The sequence below is a fragment of the Coenobita brevimanus genome, chromosome 25, assembly GCF_032717465.1.
Source record: "Coenobita brevimanus isolate Jiangsu-jjx chromosome 25, ASM3271746v2, whole genome shotgun sequence".
In the NCBI taxonomy this organism is placed as follows: domain Eukaryota; kingdom Metazoa; phylum Arthropoda; class Malacostraca; order Decapoda; family Coenobitidae; genus Coenobita; species Coenobita brevimanus.
Genome location: NC_136978.1, coordinates 37,363,016 through 37,381,817, shown reverse-complemented (window position 1 = coordinate 37,381,817; position 18,802 = coordinate 37,363,016). Strand labels below are relative to the sequence as shown.

The window sequence follows — 18,802 nt, the reverse complement described above, 5'->3', positions numbered from 1 at the left end:
ACTTCATCAGACCTAGCTTGGTGAATCCAGATAAGGTGCTGCTACCACCGCTTGATATTAAGCTTGGATTAATGAAGCAGTTTGCCGAAGCCTTTTCAAAAGTTGGAGCCTGTTTTATGTATTCGTGGCAAAAGTTTCGTTGTTTGTCTGAAGCTGAATTGAAAAAGGGCATATCTAATGGACGTTATATTATAAAACTGATTTCTGATGAAGAATTTGACGTTGTGATGAATGACCTAGAATGAGAGGCTTGGACATCATTCAAAGAAGCAATTTCTAGGTTTTTAGGTAACAATAAGGATCCAAATTACAAAGATATTGTGAGAAATGTGTTGGTGAAGTTTAAGGAGTTCCGTTGCAGCACGAGTCTCAAAGTTAGCTTTCTGGATTCACATTTGGAATTTTTCCACGAAAATCTTGGAACAATGAGTGAAGAACAGGGTGAAAGATTCCATCAGGATATCAAAGATATGGAAAGAAGGTACAACGGACGTTGGGATGTCCGTATGATTGCGGACTACTACTGGATGATTCATGGGGACGCACCAGAAAAAGTGTACAAACGACTGGCCACCATACGAAGTTTTGTAGCAAAAAAACTGAGAAGTTACAAAGATTACAGAAGTTAAATGAGTCATGGAATAGATAGTGTTGTTTCCTTTATGTATATGTTTAAAATATTACGTTGGCTAAGTATTTTCATTTTCAATTATTTTTGAATAATATTGGATAGATCCATTGAAATTTTTAATCTGCTATATTTTAATTAAATCTGTTTTTAATTTTGTATTAAAATGGAATGTGATGGAAAAATTCTAAATTTATTTTTATTGTGTTCACAGGCTAAGTGCAATAAAAAATAACTACTCGGAAAAAGAACGTGATTACTTCAATTTTGCAGACCTGTGTTATTTATTCCTTTTCTACTCCTACTGCCACATTCAAACATTAATTTTGCAGACACGTGTTGTTTATTAATTTGCTACTCCTACCGCCACACCCACGCCTGAGTGTGTTGGGGGAACTGAGCAGTCCCCACAACACATAAGATGCTGCTCAGTGAGCATTAGCTGGAGAGCCATTTATTGACCACCTTGTAGACCTCAGTGAGGCCATCATCAGACAATTTTATTCAGCATAAGAACAACTAATAATGAAGGTTACATTGTCAGATAAATATCTCCCTTACAGTTCGAATAATCTCCTACGGAAAGCCAAATTGTCTTGTACTAAGATGGATGTACACCCACGAAAAAAATTATTGGCACTCTTTTAGCGTGATAGAATTTGCCACATCGAACGAGAAATCTGAAAATAAAGTGATTTAAGGCGCCTGGTTGGTATCCTTGACATGCTGAACCCTAGGTCCATATTCATAGTGACACCAGAGGCTTTGTAACACCACTTACTAAGCAATTAGTTTTGGTATTGATTGTCACTGCCTTTTACGTTCCATAGAGTTTGAGTATCAACACAGATTCCGTAAAAATTTTAAACGGGTATGTTGATTTGTAATGTGCAGACTAAATTGCTGTCTAAGAAATGGGATGAAAGAATTCGAAGCCACTTCGAATATGAGCCCCAGGTGCAAGTACTCCGTAGTGTGTAACTGTCAAATTGTCCAAAATGAAGAGGTTTCATAAGCAACACATTCCTGCAAATCGAGAACGATCTAAGGTAAAAACTTATCCTAAAATAAACGAATATGTCTACTGATCATTTCCACCACGATGTTGTTATCATCGTCGTCAAATTGGCGACATACCATTCTCAGTTTCATAGTCCATGTTCTACTATATTCACGTGTCATTGACCTGGTTAATGTTATAGCAATACTACGATACATTTTGTATATTCTTTACATGCACTGTTCATGGTGTGTTCTATATACTGGACAGTTAGACCTACAGAGTTTGCCATTAACCTATTCTTACAATTCTAATGGTGATTGTTGTATCATAATGTGTAAAAAACTCCCAAGGTGATAACCTCGGATATGATGGGTGTCAAGCAGACAAACAGCACTTTGATTTTTATATTATCTAGTGGATAATGTTTCGCTGCTTTGAAACCTTCGTTAGAGCATTATATCCATTTTTGTGAATTATTTGTTAGAAACAACATGAAGCTAAGCGAGTTACTATATGTGGAGGATGAGAGAGAGAGAGAGAGAGAGAGAGAGAGACAGACAGACAGACAGACAGACAGACAGACAGATAGACAGACAGAGATTCGCGGGGGGAGGGGAGGGGCAGAGAGATTTAGGGAGGGAGGATCAGGTGTACCAACCCTTACCACATATTCACGGCTTCGGTGCCGGTGGTAGTTGCGAAGGAAATGCATCACTGGATTAAAGGGGTTAATGGAGACATTATTATATGAGAAAGAAACTGAACACACTTGAGATGTAGTTTAGTTGCTGAGAATAGGTATAGGATGTTGGACAGATATTTATTATTGTAATATGATGATGTTTCATGAATCTTGTTACTACCAGACAGCTCCAATATCCAACTTAAGACTTCAGTATCCAACTTATGAAAGACATCTGGCTCAGGAAGTGTTGAAACAATTCCCATTATCATTTTGCTTTAAAAAATATGTCCCACATCGTTTAAACTCACCGGTAGGTTTGCGAATGTAATGTAGAAGAGACGGTATTAAAGGAGTCATTACTCCATTGCTATGAGGAGCAAACTCTACATTCTCTTGGAATGCAGGATATAGCGGCTACAATGCAGGATATAGCGGCTACAACTGTGAATAGGTAGACAAGTAGGTAGGGAGGTAGATAGGTAGGTAGGTGCCACCGGTTTAATTAAAGTGAATATTGCAGAGAATCGTTGTCACCAGAGTCTTGTACTGTAGAGCTTCGTCGATTACTGCTGCTGCCAAATGTAGATAACATTCATAGTTTAGGAGGCTTGGATTGTAGTTGTAGGTTGGTGAGGTAACTCACCAGTATACAGTAGATTACTGTGAGCTGCTACCAGTGTAAAGGGGTGAGGCGTTGGGTAGCGTGGAGACTGTGTATTTGTGGATTTTATCTCTCTAGTCTCAAGGTAGGTCTTTCTCTGTCTCACTACCCCCTCGTCTATCTTGTAAGTGAAGGTGAGATAGAGCCATTCTGGGGTTAAGGGGTTTTTATTGTGACACAGTTATATTGTTTACTGCCTACCCCTTCACTTGTGTGATGGACAGAGTGACGTAACCCACTGATTGTCAGAGTGGCAGCTAATCTCTTACTGGATGCCAACCTCCTACTCTAATGCCTGTCTCCTACCCTCCATAATCTCCTTCTGACTCCTACACCTGATTTCCGGGTATACATTATTGCCTGGTTTCCGGCTGGCTGACATGTGTGTGTATAGTGTCTAGCATGCTTCTGTCAAGTAGCTAACTGGCTTCCGTGAGTTACATCCGGTGTTTGACATACATCATGTGTTTGACATTCCTGATAGTCTGGGCCAGGGAATGTTTGTGCTTTTCTTCCTGATGCACAAGACATATTTTTCTGGTATTACATATGGTGCCATGAATAAAATAATGCCTATAACTAATACATATTGTGCCATGACTACATTAATGCCTATAACTATTACATATTGTGGTATGACTATAATAATGCATATATATCAATCGGTGACACCAGACTGCCGTACCTACGATCTATCTTTGTATTACAATCTACACAGTGTACAGGAATAATATACAAGGCTATTTATCTACCTGTCAAACAGTCAAGTTGAATACCAATGAATATCCATGGTATTCATCATAATATTTTAAAACTGAATGTAGTAACATAATTGTACAGTATAACACACACACACACACACACACACACACACACACACCCACATATATATATATATATATATATATATATATATATATATATATATATTGTGGTGACATGTGGAGGTGTAGGAGGACTACTGGGCCTTGGGATAGGCTACTGCCCCCGAGATATAGGCCCTGAAGCCTTTGCCCAGAGTCGGACACATAATATATATATATATATATATATATATATATATATATATATATATATATATATATATATATATATATATATATATATATATATAATGGCAAGTCTACAGTAGCCTATCATATCAAGAAGCGGTTATATTTGATGTATTTGATATCTGTTTATAGAGAGACAGTAGGCTACTGTAATATGGTTACATGTTATATAATGGATACATGTACATTAGCTTCATTCTGTTGCGCTGTTTATTTTCAGATTAATACTATACTTTATGTAACCCCATATTATTGTTATTTCCTATATATATATATATATATATATATATATATATATATATATATATATATATATATATATATATATATATATAGTTCGTCTCACTTGTAACGCATAGCTTTTTGACTCTTATTTCCAAGTTTTCAGTCCTAGCCTGCATTCTGCGCATAGCCAATGTTAATATAGGAAATATGATGGTGGAAATTACATGGATCATTGGAGCTGGACTATAAACATAATATGGATTGTCCATAATCTTATTATATTTCTCACAAGGTTGCATTGTTTGATTGATCAGTTGCATGGTTTCAAAATTGGGTGAAGTTAACTTAATATGTGTACTCATATTTAAATTCATCTTAGGTAATGGTTGGAAGAACTTATGTGTGTGGTTTAAAATAGCGTGGTGGTTTCTAGTAGGTAAGGTGGACAATGAAGGGGTTAGTACTGAACTGTAATCCGGTGATATGTAAAAACCAGATGCTGGTGTATGGATTGGAGGTGTGTCTGGATAAATTACGAAAACATATGTTTTTTTAGTGAAACTGAAAAACTGAGAATGTCCAGTGCACTGATGACGGATGAGTTTATCTGGAGCAAATGTGAAGTTGCAGTGATGAAGGGTGTTGTGATTATGACAGTCATTTCACAATGGACTGTCTCAGCTGGCTGAAACGTAAAGATATACGCAGGACAAAGGTGAACTGCATGCAGTGATGAACGACATTTATGTTCAGTTGTTTCACTAGCGACGGCGACAGTGTCCTGTTAATTGGAGACCACGACGACTTCTGTTTCAGTGTTGATGATGACTAATGAGTCCTCTTTTTTAGAAGGAAAAGGATATATTTGACAGACCGTGTAGAAATCATCTGTTATGAATGGAACATGAACTACTATTGATGTTGGTGTGAGTGTTGCTTCTAAGTATGGATAATATAACATCAGATTCCTTTCCTCAAATAAAGGTTTCAACCGTGCTTATTTATGCCTTAACTGATTATTTTACGTAGATTGTGAATGGGAAGTAAATTAATGGTGACCCTGCCAGTACCAACATTAGCAATGCCTTTCATGAAAGCTTGATGATGAACTCTAGTATTGTCTAACTGAGAGATTATTATGACAATATGTTCCATGACCACTGAGAAGCTTCGGAAGAATGTTGTTCTCTTCCAGTATATTTACTTTCTACACAATTTCTTGAGTTTATTCCTCTGTCTTTCGTAGGTTCTTTACGATCATTATCATTACAGTTCTGGATATGAGCTACCTTATGTTGATATGACAGAATTTGTACAATATTGTTAAACTTGTTATATATTTCTTCAGGATCACTTTCTGTTGCCAATCCAAAAACGCTACCTAGAATTGCTCCATCTAGAGCGAGCAAACCACGTTTGTCACGTGTATTTGTGATGTTTGTTTCCCTAATTGTGTCAGTCCAAAGTGATGGGATGTCATGGATTCTGGTGAGCATAATGGTCTTAACCTGTTCTAGTTTCCACTCCGCTAACTTAATGATTTTAGCTAACTCTTGTGTTGGATGAGCATATGAGGAAGAGCCTCTTAATACTGCTTCGACGGTTCTATGTGGTCTTGTTATATTCAGCAACGTGACTGGTACGTTGTACAGCAAGTCCGAACTAATTTCAGTACTCACTATGTCTTGCACAACAGTTGTAATGGCGGTTGGTGCTACAGGGGAACCTTGTCTTAGTACAGGTTGAGGGTGTAAGTGAGGAGTCCTCTTGCTATCAGCATAAATAGTAGAATCCATGGAATAATTCCCCTCATCTTTACTTACCGGGAGGATATCTATTACAAAGCTAATCCAATGATGTAGCAAGTCATACTAGGTATGATGATACAGATGATGAACCTTTCGGTTATCCTGACTTTAATCTGGCTCTTGGAGTAAAATGACTATGCTCTAAATTGTTGAACGTACTGTATAAAAGGAGCCTAAATCGATTCCAAGGTCATGTAAGTGCCTTGTTATGGGAATTGCTGTATTAGTTGCACCTACAGTATGTATGTTTTGTGTCCAATCATATGTTATTGCGGCATGTATTAATTTCTTCCTGTTTCCATCGTATTTACTATGTGCTTCGGTTGTATGCGATGTTTTATCACTGTAAGATAAATTTCTTGAGACCCATTTTACATGATCAATATAAACTTATTTCTCATCATCACTCGATAGTGACTGTATACCTTATTGGCTCTTCTCTTAATTACCCTGTATGGGCCTCCAAAATTCGGTGACAGTTCATTGACTCTATCAATCAATCAATCAGTCAATCATTTCCTGTGGCACCCCACGGGATGCATAGGGCCTCAATGAACTCTCTCCACCAATATTTGTCTCTTGCCATCTCCTTCAGGTCCCACCAACACTCCTCTCCTGCTTCTTTTTTCATTGTCCTCAACCAGGTTTCCCTCGGCCTACCTTTACCTCTTCTTCCTCTAGCAATCCACTCTGGCACATCCTGTATTAAACAACCTTCTTTTCTGTATATGTGCCCCAGCCACTTCCAGCGAGACAGTCTCACATATTCATTAACTTGTTCCACTTTCGTAATATCCCTTACTCTTTCATTTGTAACTCTGTCTTGCCACTTTACCCCAAGAATCCTTCTCAGTATTTTATTCTCAAATCCTAATACTTTCTGATCTGTTGCAATTGTACTGTACCATGACTCATGCCCGTAAATTAAAATTGGTCTAACCATGGACTTGTAAATTTTCACTTTAGTATGTACCGAAAGCATATTATTATTCAAAACAGATTTCAACATTCCAACAGCTCGCCAAGCCTGTCTAATCCTCTCCTCAATTTCATTGTTTAATGATCCATTAGATGATACAATCGTTCCCAGATATTTAAAGTTTTCTACATTCTTCACCACATTATTCTCAATTACACAATCGATTTGGTTCTCCACGTTCATATTAATAATTTCAGTCTTTCCACAATTTATTACCAATCCCACTTTTTCTCCTTCCTCCACCAGACAATCGAGCACCCTCTGCATTTCGTAAATACTTCCGCAAATCAGTACAATATCATCAGCATAGTCCAAATCAATCAGCTTCTTATTTTCTTTCCAGTTAATTCCTGCACCTGTTCTCCTTACAACCTTTTTCGTAACATAATTCATAACCAAAACAAACAACAATGGCGAAAGAACTCCTCCTTGAATCACTCCTGACCTAACTTGAAATGGATCACTCAAAGAACCACCCACCATTACCTTACAAAAAGTACCTTCATACAGGCTTCTATTAATATTTACAAACTTTTCTGGTATACCATAGAATCTCATAATTTTCAACATAGCTCCACGTGAAACACTATCAAACGCCTTTTCAAAATCCACAAAACACATGTTAAGTGGCATTTTCATCTCATTAGCTTGTTGCATTAGATGCCTTACAATAAAAATCTGATCATTACAACCTCGACCCTTTCTAAATCCCGCTTGTTCTTCTCTTAAAATTTTATCAATTACTGGCTCTATTCTGTTCAACAAGATTTTGGAAAAGACTTTTGCAACTACGGGTGTCAAAGTTATCCCCCTCCAGTTGCCACACACACTTAAATCTCCCTTTTTTGGTATTTTTATAATCACTCCATTTTTCCACTCTTCTGGAATTCCACCATTATCCCAAGCCACATTAAAAAGTTTCAAAAGCGCATTCATCAACTCGTCATTTTCCACCTTAAGCATTTCAGGGAATATTCCATCCTCACCTGGAGCCTTAAAATTCTTTAACTCCTTATAGATTTTGCTACCTCTTCCAAAGTTATATCCCCTGTTTCTATCTGCAAATCTCTCTCGGCTGGCAAAATGTCCTCTTCAGCTGGGATTGGTCTATTTAGAACAGATTCAAAGTGCTCTTTCCATCTTCCTTTTATATCCAAATCTTTAGTCATCAAATTACCATTTCTATCTCGTACAGGTATTTCCTTCCTTCTCTTTTCAGTCCCAGTTAACTCCTTTATGGCCTGATGCGCTGCTCTTGTGCTCTGACCGTCATTTTTACTTAATTTAATTTCTGTCTCTGTCGCCTTTTCATCATATAGTCTCCTCTTATCACGTCTAACGAGTCTTTTTACTTCAGAATGTAAACTCCAGTACTTTGCTCTAAGTACTTCAACTACCTGGTCATCAACATGTTGTTCTTCACTTCTTAACTTAGCCTCTTTCCTTTTCTGAATTACATTCCATGTTTCATCAGACATCCACTTTTTTCTTCTCGCTTTTCCCTTTTTCTTAATAGTAACCTTAGCACTCTCATGCAAAACCTCTTTTACCTCTCTCCACATTTGATTAATATCATTGTCTTCAGATTCCATCAAAGTCTGCAGGACTAGAAACCTGTTTCTACATTCGCACCGAAACTTTTCCCTCGTGCTCTCATCACTTCTCAGCTCATCAAAATCACAATTATTACCTCCTGTACAATTACCGTTAACGTTTCTCTTAAGTTTTATTTTAATCTTTGACACAACAAGTTGATGATCACTACCTATATCTGCCCCCCTCCTTACGCAAACATCTTGCAAATAACTCCTATGCCTTCTGCTAATTGCAATGTGGTCAATCTGGTTACAATATTTACCACATGGTGAAATCCAAGTAGTCTTATGTATTTTTCTATGCTCAAAGATAGGTCCACCAATTTTAAGGTCATTTGCCAAACAAAAGCTTGCAAGTTGCACCCCATTTTCGTTTCTTATACCAACACCCTCCTTACCCATACAATCTTCAAAGCCATCCCTACTACTGCCAACAATCGCATTAAAATCACCAATGCAAACTAACACATCATGTCTTGCCACTCTATTCACTACATCCTGCAGCTTGTCATAAAAGTCATCCTTCATTTCATCAGCAGCCTCATTTGTCGGAGAGTACCCTACAACCATACTGACATTACCATGGTCAGATTTTAAGCGAGCATAAAGCAAGCGCTCATTAATTGGTTCAAACTCACATAGTGCCTTACAAGCATCTCTACTCAGCAGTAAGCCTACTCCTTGGTAATGATTTCCATCACTCCTACCAGAAACCAACATAGTAATACCATCTTCCAAATTAATTTTATCAACGCCAAGCAACCTCGTTTCTGTAAGAGCACAAATATCCATCTTGTATTCCTTGAACACTGAAATAAGTTCTTCCATTTTACCAGCCTGATTGAGAGTTCGAACATTCCAGTTTCCTATTCTTAAGGTTCTTTTTGGATTTATGAACTTATTTTTACACCGTGGAATTCTTAGCACCCCCTGCCCACTTAAGGGCTGCACGGAACTGAGGGCCATTGCTTCGTTACCAGAGTTCATAAAGATTTCTTAGGCAGTAAAATATTTTACCCTGGAGCCAATGCCAGTGACTCGCAGGAACCAGACAGTGGAGAGAGGAAATTAACTAAATGAAAGTAAAATGCAGAGGGTTTGGACAGACAAAGTACAAGGGAAAGAAAGAGAGCAAAAAGAATGTAGATAAAAGTGTCTCTTTTAGTCGCCTCTTACGACAAGCAGGGAATACTGGGGAAGTATTCTATCGTCAAAAGCAATAAGGAATCTGTTATATACCAGTACTTAACAACAATGAAATTATCTTAGGAAGATAGAGATATGAGCCAACAAAGTATTACAACAGTCCAAGTCAAGGTCAGCATTCGAACAATTCCTTTATATCTCCAACACTCCGTAATATAACAGAAAATTAAGGAAACCTGCATAATCTAAGCGGTGGGTTAACACACATTTAAATTATAAGATCAGTCCGCACCCTTAAATCGAGCCACAACTCTGAATAATTAAAAATTCTAATGAAAAGATGAGTTCTGTGGGGAGGGAGGTTTGAAAAAATCGCGGAAATCAAAGTAGGCTAAAGGAAAACTATTTCATTATATCTCCTCTATTATCACAGCACGGACTGATCCTAAAATTTCAATGTGTTATACCAATGCTTAGATTATGAAGGTTTCCTTAATTTTCTGTTAAATTATGAAGTGTGGGAGATATAAAGGAATTGTTCGAATGCTGACCTTGACTTGGACGTTTATAATACTTTGTTGGCTCATATCTCTATCTTCCTATGAAAATTTCATTGTTGTTAAGTATATAACGGATTTCTTATTGCTTTTGACGATTGTACTGTCGACAAACTCAGCATCATATCTGATAATAGAGAGAGTATCGGTTTAAGCAACAACGAAATCGAACAAACACCTCAAGCCAATCAGAATCTCGGCAGGAACAGTGTTGCCATACATGCCTGGCCAGATTAATTGGTATGAGGTATAGTAGTCTAGCGTGAATGATGCCATAGACAACGTCGCCTATGTTGGTATATGATTCTTTTGCCTTCTTATTAAATTATTCCGTCATATCTTCCTTGGACATCATTAATTGTTTCTTTAACTTCCTGATATCTCTTGGAATTCAAGTAAACAAAGTTTAGGATAATCTTGATAATTGTATATAGGCATTATCTCGCCTTCCAGTATCTCGTATGAGAGACGTTTGTCTGTCCCATTAATAATAAAATGAGGTGTGTCTCCTATAGGAAGAGTCTGGCCGCAGGCGAAAATCATCTAAACTGCGCATGCGCCAGAGAGTCTTGTCGCTGATTGGCCCGTGTTTTCTCTTAGCTGGCACGCACATGTAAACAGAACGATGGAACAGCTAAAAAGTGCAAAGACAAAAATATGTGACTGTCCCACAAGTACAACTGTTGACCCATAATTGAGGTGCAACATTTATAATATTATTATTATTTTTAATATATTTGTTTTGTATGTTGTGATGCTTTTAGCTTCGATTTGGTGTATCTCAGCTCACATTTTCCCTCTTCTTCAAAGCCCTCCCATCTTCAGTGGGAGGCAGCCTGAGGGCTGAATACACAAGTTAATATCATATTACAAAACAAACAAAAATATTCATATTTCCGCTAATAACGAAATTTCTAAATGATGCCCATATCTTATGCCTTTACCCTTGGATCAAGGCCTGCCCACTTAGCCTGCTGCAAAGGCAGGTCGTTATTGTAGGTGTGAATATATCAGTACATAAGGTAAAACCTCATATTCCACAGATTAGACACTAATACCAGAATAACAAAATCAAGTCCCAGCTCCTGTAGAATAGGCTGAGAAACTTAAGTCCAAACCTGTCATTTGCAACACGATTATCAAATTCGTTCATAAATCATCGAATACTAAAAGGGTAGATTTCCAGAACTACACCCAACTCACTTTGAAACTTTACTTTATCTTTTTTTTTTTTTTTTTTTAATGTTTTAGAATTTGATTAGTTCAAAGCTGACATTCATTTCTGTCAGAAATGATAAAAATATTACTCTTATACTAACCTATCCTAACCTTATGTAGCCTATTGTAGGAAACATCCAGATACACAAGAAGATTTCATAGAATGACTTAAAAACACATATCAGCATAGGCCTATAGGGTAAAACTTCATATTCCGCAGATTAGACACTAAAACCAGAACAACAAAAACAAGCCCCAGCTCCTGCAGAATAAGCTAGGCTAAGAGAAACGTGCATAAGGTATTTAGCCTAAGACAATTTTTGTTGCCAAGAAAAAATATATATTTACTTCTTAGCCAATCTGACGACTGAACACCAAACATGTCATTTGCAATATGATTATCAAATTCGTTCATAAATCGTCGATTACTAAAGGAAATATATTTTCAAGCTTCCAAAGCTGTGTGTGAGTGACAGACAGTACAATAATATTATAATAGCCTACCCATCTAAAGCTGTGACAAGCAAAAGGTGCAAAAATTTGTTAGTTTCTACTATTGTATTTGCTTAAAATTCTGTTGTTTACATCTGCCAGCTGAGAGAAAACATGGGCCAATCAGCGACGAGACTCTGACGCATGCGCAGTTTAGATGATTTTCGCCTGCGGCCAGGCCCTTCCCTCCTATTAACTTGTTTGTTGCACAGTTAATTGATGTTTCATTTCCGGGGATCTAATAATCACAGTCTGCATAATTCTCACTGAGAATGTGAGGAATTACATCTGTCACTAATGTATTCTGTCTCTCTTCCAATCCATTGGAACCTGGATGATAGGCTAAACCATTAACCTTTTTATATCATATTGTTAATATATTTCTTGCAAGATCTCAGAGTTTAATTCTCCTCCATTATCACCTATTAGCGCCTGTGGTGTGGTGAACCTACAGACATTGTCTGTGATTACCCGGGTGACTGTTTCTGCTGTATTATCCTTAACCCATCACGTCCGGGGATTGTTTTCACCACCCAAACCACTAGCAAGTGTTTTTCTTAAAAATCGCCGTTATTTAAACCATAATTTCTCAGCTAAAATTTTATTATAATATTATAGTGTAATATAATATTATATTATAATGCTATCATGATCATAATAATACAGTAACAGTAATACTACAAAACATTAGATCATGTGATAACGATCAGTCGCAACAAAAAGATACTGATTAAAATTATTAGAGAGAAATGTAGTTACTGAATGTACAGTGAGGTTGGATGAGGAGGAAATGGAAAATGTAAGTACGTTTAAGTACTTGGGTAGTGTGATGAGTAAGGATGGAAGTTTAGATGGTGAAGTGCTTGAAAGGGTACAACAAGGAAGAAAGGTTGCAGGTTCTTTGAAAGCAGTGATAAGAAACAGAGAAGTGAATATGGAAGTTGTTGCGTAACACTAGTGTGACACCAACTTTAACGTATGGAAGTGAAGCTTGGACCTCGAGGAGGGACACAAATCAAGAGTGAGAGCAGTGGAAATGAATTATTTGAGAGGGGTATGTGGAGTCACATGGAGAGACTGACAAATGAGAAGTGTAGGAGCGTTGTGGTGTACATGTGAATATGATTGAAAGCATTAGGAGAAATACACTGAGGTGGTTTGGCCAACAGCTCAACACCCTTGGAGGAAGTGAGTTTTCCGAATTCTGTTGATTTGTATATTGACCTATTTCAATACTTCTGTATTTTTCACACAAATAAGCATTGTTTTCTACATATTACACATATGACAGAAAGTACAGCTTCAGTATCAGTAACTAGGAAGACTAGTGGCCATGTCTAGTTTCTAATAGCACTGTAAAAACAACCCTTGGAGTTTTTACAATCTGTACATGACAAAAAATAAATAAAAACAGGCTTTGGGAGCATATTTTTTAGGTAAGGGCAGGGAAGACAGTTTTTTTTTTTTTTTTTTTTTTTTTGCGGTAAAACTATGCAGTGATCGGAGGAGTAGTCTACATTTGTCGTCCAATTACTCGAAAACTATTGGACGTATCGATTTCCTGTAAGAACCATGATAAAGGTCAGTGAATTCTACGTACGTTCATCACCAAAATATAAGCCTTTGGGAGCATATTTTTTAGGTAAAGGCTGGGGAGTGTTTTTTTTTTCTCTCTCTTGTCATAAAACTATGCAGTGCTCAGAGGAGTATTCTACCTTTGTCCTCCATTCACTCAAAAACTGTTGGACGTATCGATTTCGTGTAAGAACCATGATAAAGTTCAGTGAATTCTGCGTATGTACAGGACATAACAATGTAATATCTCTGATGAAAAGTCGTTGTTACATAGGCGGGAATATAACGGTTATTGTGCGCACATGAAAGTACAGCACGGCCGTGAGTACCCAGTAGTTTTTTTGTTATTTACTCGGAAACTATGAGGCGTATAAAAAATCTGAGGGTACCAAGAGAAAGTTCATGAAATTCTACACAAGATTATGAAATAAAAACATAACACGTGCAAGAAAACTTTTGCGGTAGAGCTTCCTGAACAAAAATCAGTTTTTTTTTTAATTGCTTTCAGTTTTTTGCTAATTTTTCGAAAACTACAAATCGTATCACAAACACAAAAATCTCATTAGAAAGCTGATGAAATTCTCTATCAAAACTTCTAATAACATTTCTCTGTATGATGGAAAACATTCGAACTAGGATGTTGGAAAATGTTTATTCACACCAGCCTAATGTACTTTTATTCGTTTTTTTTTTTTTTTTTTTTTTTTCGCTTATCGGCTAGAACAAACATCGGCAAATAAGATGATGTAGGAACCGCCATCCCACACAGAAATGAGGATCTATTTTCGTTTGGAAGAGGCACAACTACAACAAGTAAAAGCGGTGTATGAGCGACTCACATCTGACGAACTGATGTCTCGGTGTCTACAGGGCATTACACAAAATCGTAATGAGCATCTCCATTCACGAATTTGGAGAATATGCCCCAAACACCGAAATGCCTCAAAGAAGATGATTGATTTTGCTGTCGCAACACCAGTGTGCGACTACAATGTGGGCTACACTGAAAGTAATTTAGCAGGTATACTTGGCATCGAGTCCACATTGTCAATGGAAAAGCATCTAAAGCAAAAGGACATAAAGATGGACTCTCCATACAGAAGAAAGATGAGGAATAAGAAGATAAGACGGGACCTGGAGTGCGCCGCTGGTGCATTCTGATGTCACAAACAAATCAGCCCATTTCTCAAAATAAGGTTTCTCTCCTTTACGTTGATACTGTATCATCAGTTTTTATGCTATTGACTTATTTTTTTTCTTTTTTGTTTGTCATTAAATTTCCTATAAGATTAAAGCAAGTTTTTCTTCATTCGTGAAATATATATTTTACACAAGTAAATACAAAATTTTCGAAGCGTTGTGAAAATTGTTAATTATATTTTTTTCACTAATTCAATGTCCACACGCTTAAGGGTGTGGACATTGAATTTTTAAGTGATAATGAAAATCTTCATTAATTTGCATGAAATTTTAATGGGTTATAGCTAAGGTACATACTTACGTGTGTAGAAAATTTGAAGATGATATATAAAAAAGAAAAAAAAGAAAAATTAAAACTTGTGAAATCCATAAGAAAAATAGCCTAACTTTGAGTGACTAAAGCTCTAAAACGAATGAACATAACGATTTTTTAAAATTACTGGCAATGAGAATAATCATTTCCAAATAAAATTTAGGTTTTGTTTCCCTCAAAATTGCTTTTCATGATTAGTGAAAAAAATATAATCAACAATTTTCACAACGCTTCGAAAATTTTGTATTTACTTGTGTAAAATATATATATTTCACGAATGAAGAAAAACTTGCTTTAATCTTATAGGAAATTTAATGACAAACAAAAAAGACAAAAAATAAGTCAATAGCATAAAAACTGATGATACAGTATCAACGTAAAGGAGAGAAACCTTATTTTGAGAAATGGGCTGATTTGTTTGTGACATCAGAATGCACCAGCGGCGCACTCCAGGTCCCGTCTTATCTTCTTATTCCTCATCTTTCTTCTGTATGGAGAGTCCATCTTTATGTCCTTTTGCTTTAGATGCTTTTCCATTGACAATGTGGACTCGATGCCAAGTATACCTGCTAAATTATTTTCAGTGTAGCCCACATTGTAGTCGCACACTGCTGTTGCGACAGCAAAATCAATCATCTTCTTTGAGGCATTTCGGTGTTTGGGGCATATTCTCCAAATTCGTGAATGGAGATGCTCATTACGATTTTGTGTAATGCCCTATAGACACCGAGACATCAGTTCGTCAGATGTGAGTCGCTCATACACCGCTTTTACTTGTTGTAGTTGTTCCTCTTCCAGACGAAAATAGATCCTCATTTCTGTGTGGGATGGCGGTTCCTCTCCATGGGCTATGCTCTTGTTGTAGAAGCACCATGACTTCGCACCCGTGGCACACTTGTGATGTGGATTTTCATCACGCTGCACTTGTGCCCACCTTCCGGTTCAGGCTCACCTGGAAATAGTGCTGCAGGTGATCAATAACTGTCTGAGTCAACTTATGTCTTCCTCCCACTGTTCCTTCCTTTTTCTGTTTACCTCCTCGGGTCTTTTTCAAGCCACGAAGGGCAGTGCCAAGTCTTTTTGCAACATGATTTACGCACTCAGCTTTCATGACTTTTTGTTCTTCACTGTATGGACCTACACCTTCATTCATATCACACACTGCACGGTAAGCAGAGCTGTCACCATCTGACACAAATGTTTTGTACATCATTTTATGGTTCTTAGATCTACCCCACATTTCCATAGCTTCTGCTACCTCCATTCCTCCCGAAGAGCCTTCATAATTAGCATCACAGTCATGTTCATCCAACCAGAACACATACTCTGTCTCGGTGATCTTTTTATTTTGTAAAGCCTTTTCCTTAGCAATGCACATCTGACACAGTTTAGAGCTCACTTCATAATCCAAAATAAGTCCTGTTTCTACATCAATAACAGCACCAACGCCATAGTTTGACTTGAACCCACGCTTGTGCCATGAACCATCAAAAGTCGTGCTGACAGGTAACATATCATCCACTAGATCAGCATCCTCTTTCTGTGTGTAGTGTTCATATACAGAACGCCTACTTCTTTCCAGAACACTTGTTGCGTGCTTTATAGCATTCATGGTGATATACTTAGCATATCGAATGTATGTATTCTTTGTGAAATGTTTCAGACTAAGAAAAGAATTAAGTTTATCTGCTCCAACAAAACCAACACCGAACAACATCACACAGTAAACCAGCAACAAGGTAAGTGGATGATAATTCTTTTCTTTCACTTTTGCAGACTTTAGTGTATCCTTTATTACATGTCCACAAGCACACTTCACACAAATGTACGTATCTGTCTGGTGATGTGTAAACTTCACAGCAACCTTGTTATCTGCACAAGAGGGACACAACATCGTCTTCACTATTTCTTGAATGATCTCTTCAAATATGACACGAACTTTTTCAACTCCAGCAGGCTTTACTGTCTGCTCAGCTACTAAAGATTTCCTTATTTCAGCACTTGTTTTGCCACGAGAGGTTGAGGGAGCAACAGGTGTCGGGTCGCTTGCTTCTAATTTCCGTTTCTTTGCTGCCGCTACCGATGCTTTTGTCGCAAGTTCTGCGGCCTTGCGACGTATAGCAACGTATTTCTTTGGTCTCGGCATATCGCACAAGCTCCACAATCCAATATATAGGGAATAAGTGCCGAGAGAAAGCCACAGAAGCAGAGAACGTCCCGCCTACTCCAGCCACGCGCACACCAAGGCCATCACACTTCCCCTCACTACCCATGCCCGCAGGCAAACTGAGCTCTGGCCTTCACATTACCACTGCCCAGTGAGAAGGGTTGCAAGGTACCTCTTTTTCATGAACTTCCAAACAACGTAAAAAAATCGGGAAGAAAAGCTACAAATAAACCATCAAACATGGGTGACCATCGACAACATTTTTAAAGGGCCAATCCTCCGGGACTCTACTTTTCTCCCAGGCCAATCTGCACATTTTCCACATCCATTCTACTACTATCTCTCCCCCATGCTTCAGCATTTCACCACACACTCCATCAATTCCTGGGGCTTTCCCCAATTTAACTTTCTTCATTGCTTCCACAACTTCTATCCTACTGATTTCTTCCTGTCTTCTCACCTCACTCCTTCTCCCAGCCATTCCCCAGCCACTTATACTCGCATTACTTCCATCCTCTATGTTTAACAATTCCTTAAAGTGTTCTCTCCGTCTGCTCATTTTTTCTCCCTTCTCCACTAGTAATCTACCATTTTTATCTTTCACTCCCCTGGTAACTTCACTTCCACCCTGTCTTAGTCTTTTCACCTTTTTCCAGAACATTTTCTTACAGTCCCTCCACTTTACACTCAAGTTCCTTTCAAATACCTCATCCGCTCTCTTCTTACTCTCTCTTACTAATCTTTTAATTAAGTATAACATAAGTATAGTATAAATGTGATTTTTGTATTGCAAAGTTAAGGTAGGAGGTAAACATCTATGTATTATGTAATTCGCATTATGTATTGCATCAATCGATCACACCCTCTTCCCTCCCTCCATAAAACACGCTGATAACAGAGATTTAGTGAACATTTAAGTTAGCCGAGACTTCGTAGCCTTCCGATGGAGTAAATCTAGGGAATATCCTTCATTCCTAACCCATCTCAAAGATAGAACATTAATTGACAAGTATCAGAAAGGGAGAAACAGTTCACAATATCCTCTGGGATGTTAACTTTGAATTTCTGATCGTTGTGTACATACCCAAGCCAAATTTAACCGACAAAGTAATGTCCGAACCCCATTACGAATACTTAGTATTAAGTGATGAGATTATAATCAATAGTGCTCAAATTTTAACCATCGTCGTACAATCTCTGTGAAATACTATAAACTCTAAAACGGTCAGTTACAAAGTAAACGACTCGTGACATGGTTGCTAAGGAATAACAGCAACCGGGGAGTTGACACCCTCAGATGTAATCGGACTAATCCCCCTAGTCTGTATAAACCAGAGCATGCATTGTGCGTGTGATTTTGCAACCATTTCACGTCTCGTTCACAGGTCTGTGCTAAAAATCCTTATATATTCCCTCCCCCCCCTTCATTTACTTCCACATTAAGGGTGTGGACATTGAATTTTTAAGTGATATATTCCCTCCCCCCCTTCATTTACTC

General features: G+C 37.7%; 1 protein-coding gene across 1 annotated transcript; it reads right to left on the bottom strand.

The window, feature by feature from the left end:
- Positions 1–16,050: 16,050 nt before the first annotated feature.
- On the bottom strand, positions 16,051–17,283 carry LOC145393818 (uncharacterized). The gene has a single exon (XM_080267864.1). The coding sequence runs from the start codon at positions 17,281–17,283 to the stop codon at positions 16,051–16,053; it is 1,233 nt and encodes a 410-aa protein (XP_080123990.1).
- Between the last annotated feature and the right edge of the window lie 1,519 nt (positions 17,284–18,802).

What these genes read in the sequence shown, in the direction of transcription:
- LOC145393818 (XM_080267864.1), bottom strand. Translation starts at nt 17,283, where the DNA reads ATGCCGAGACCAAAGAAATACGTTGCTATACGTCGCAAGGCCGCAGAA.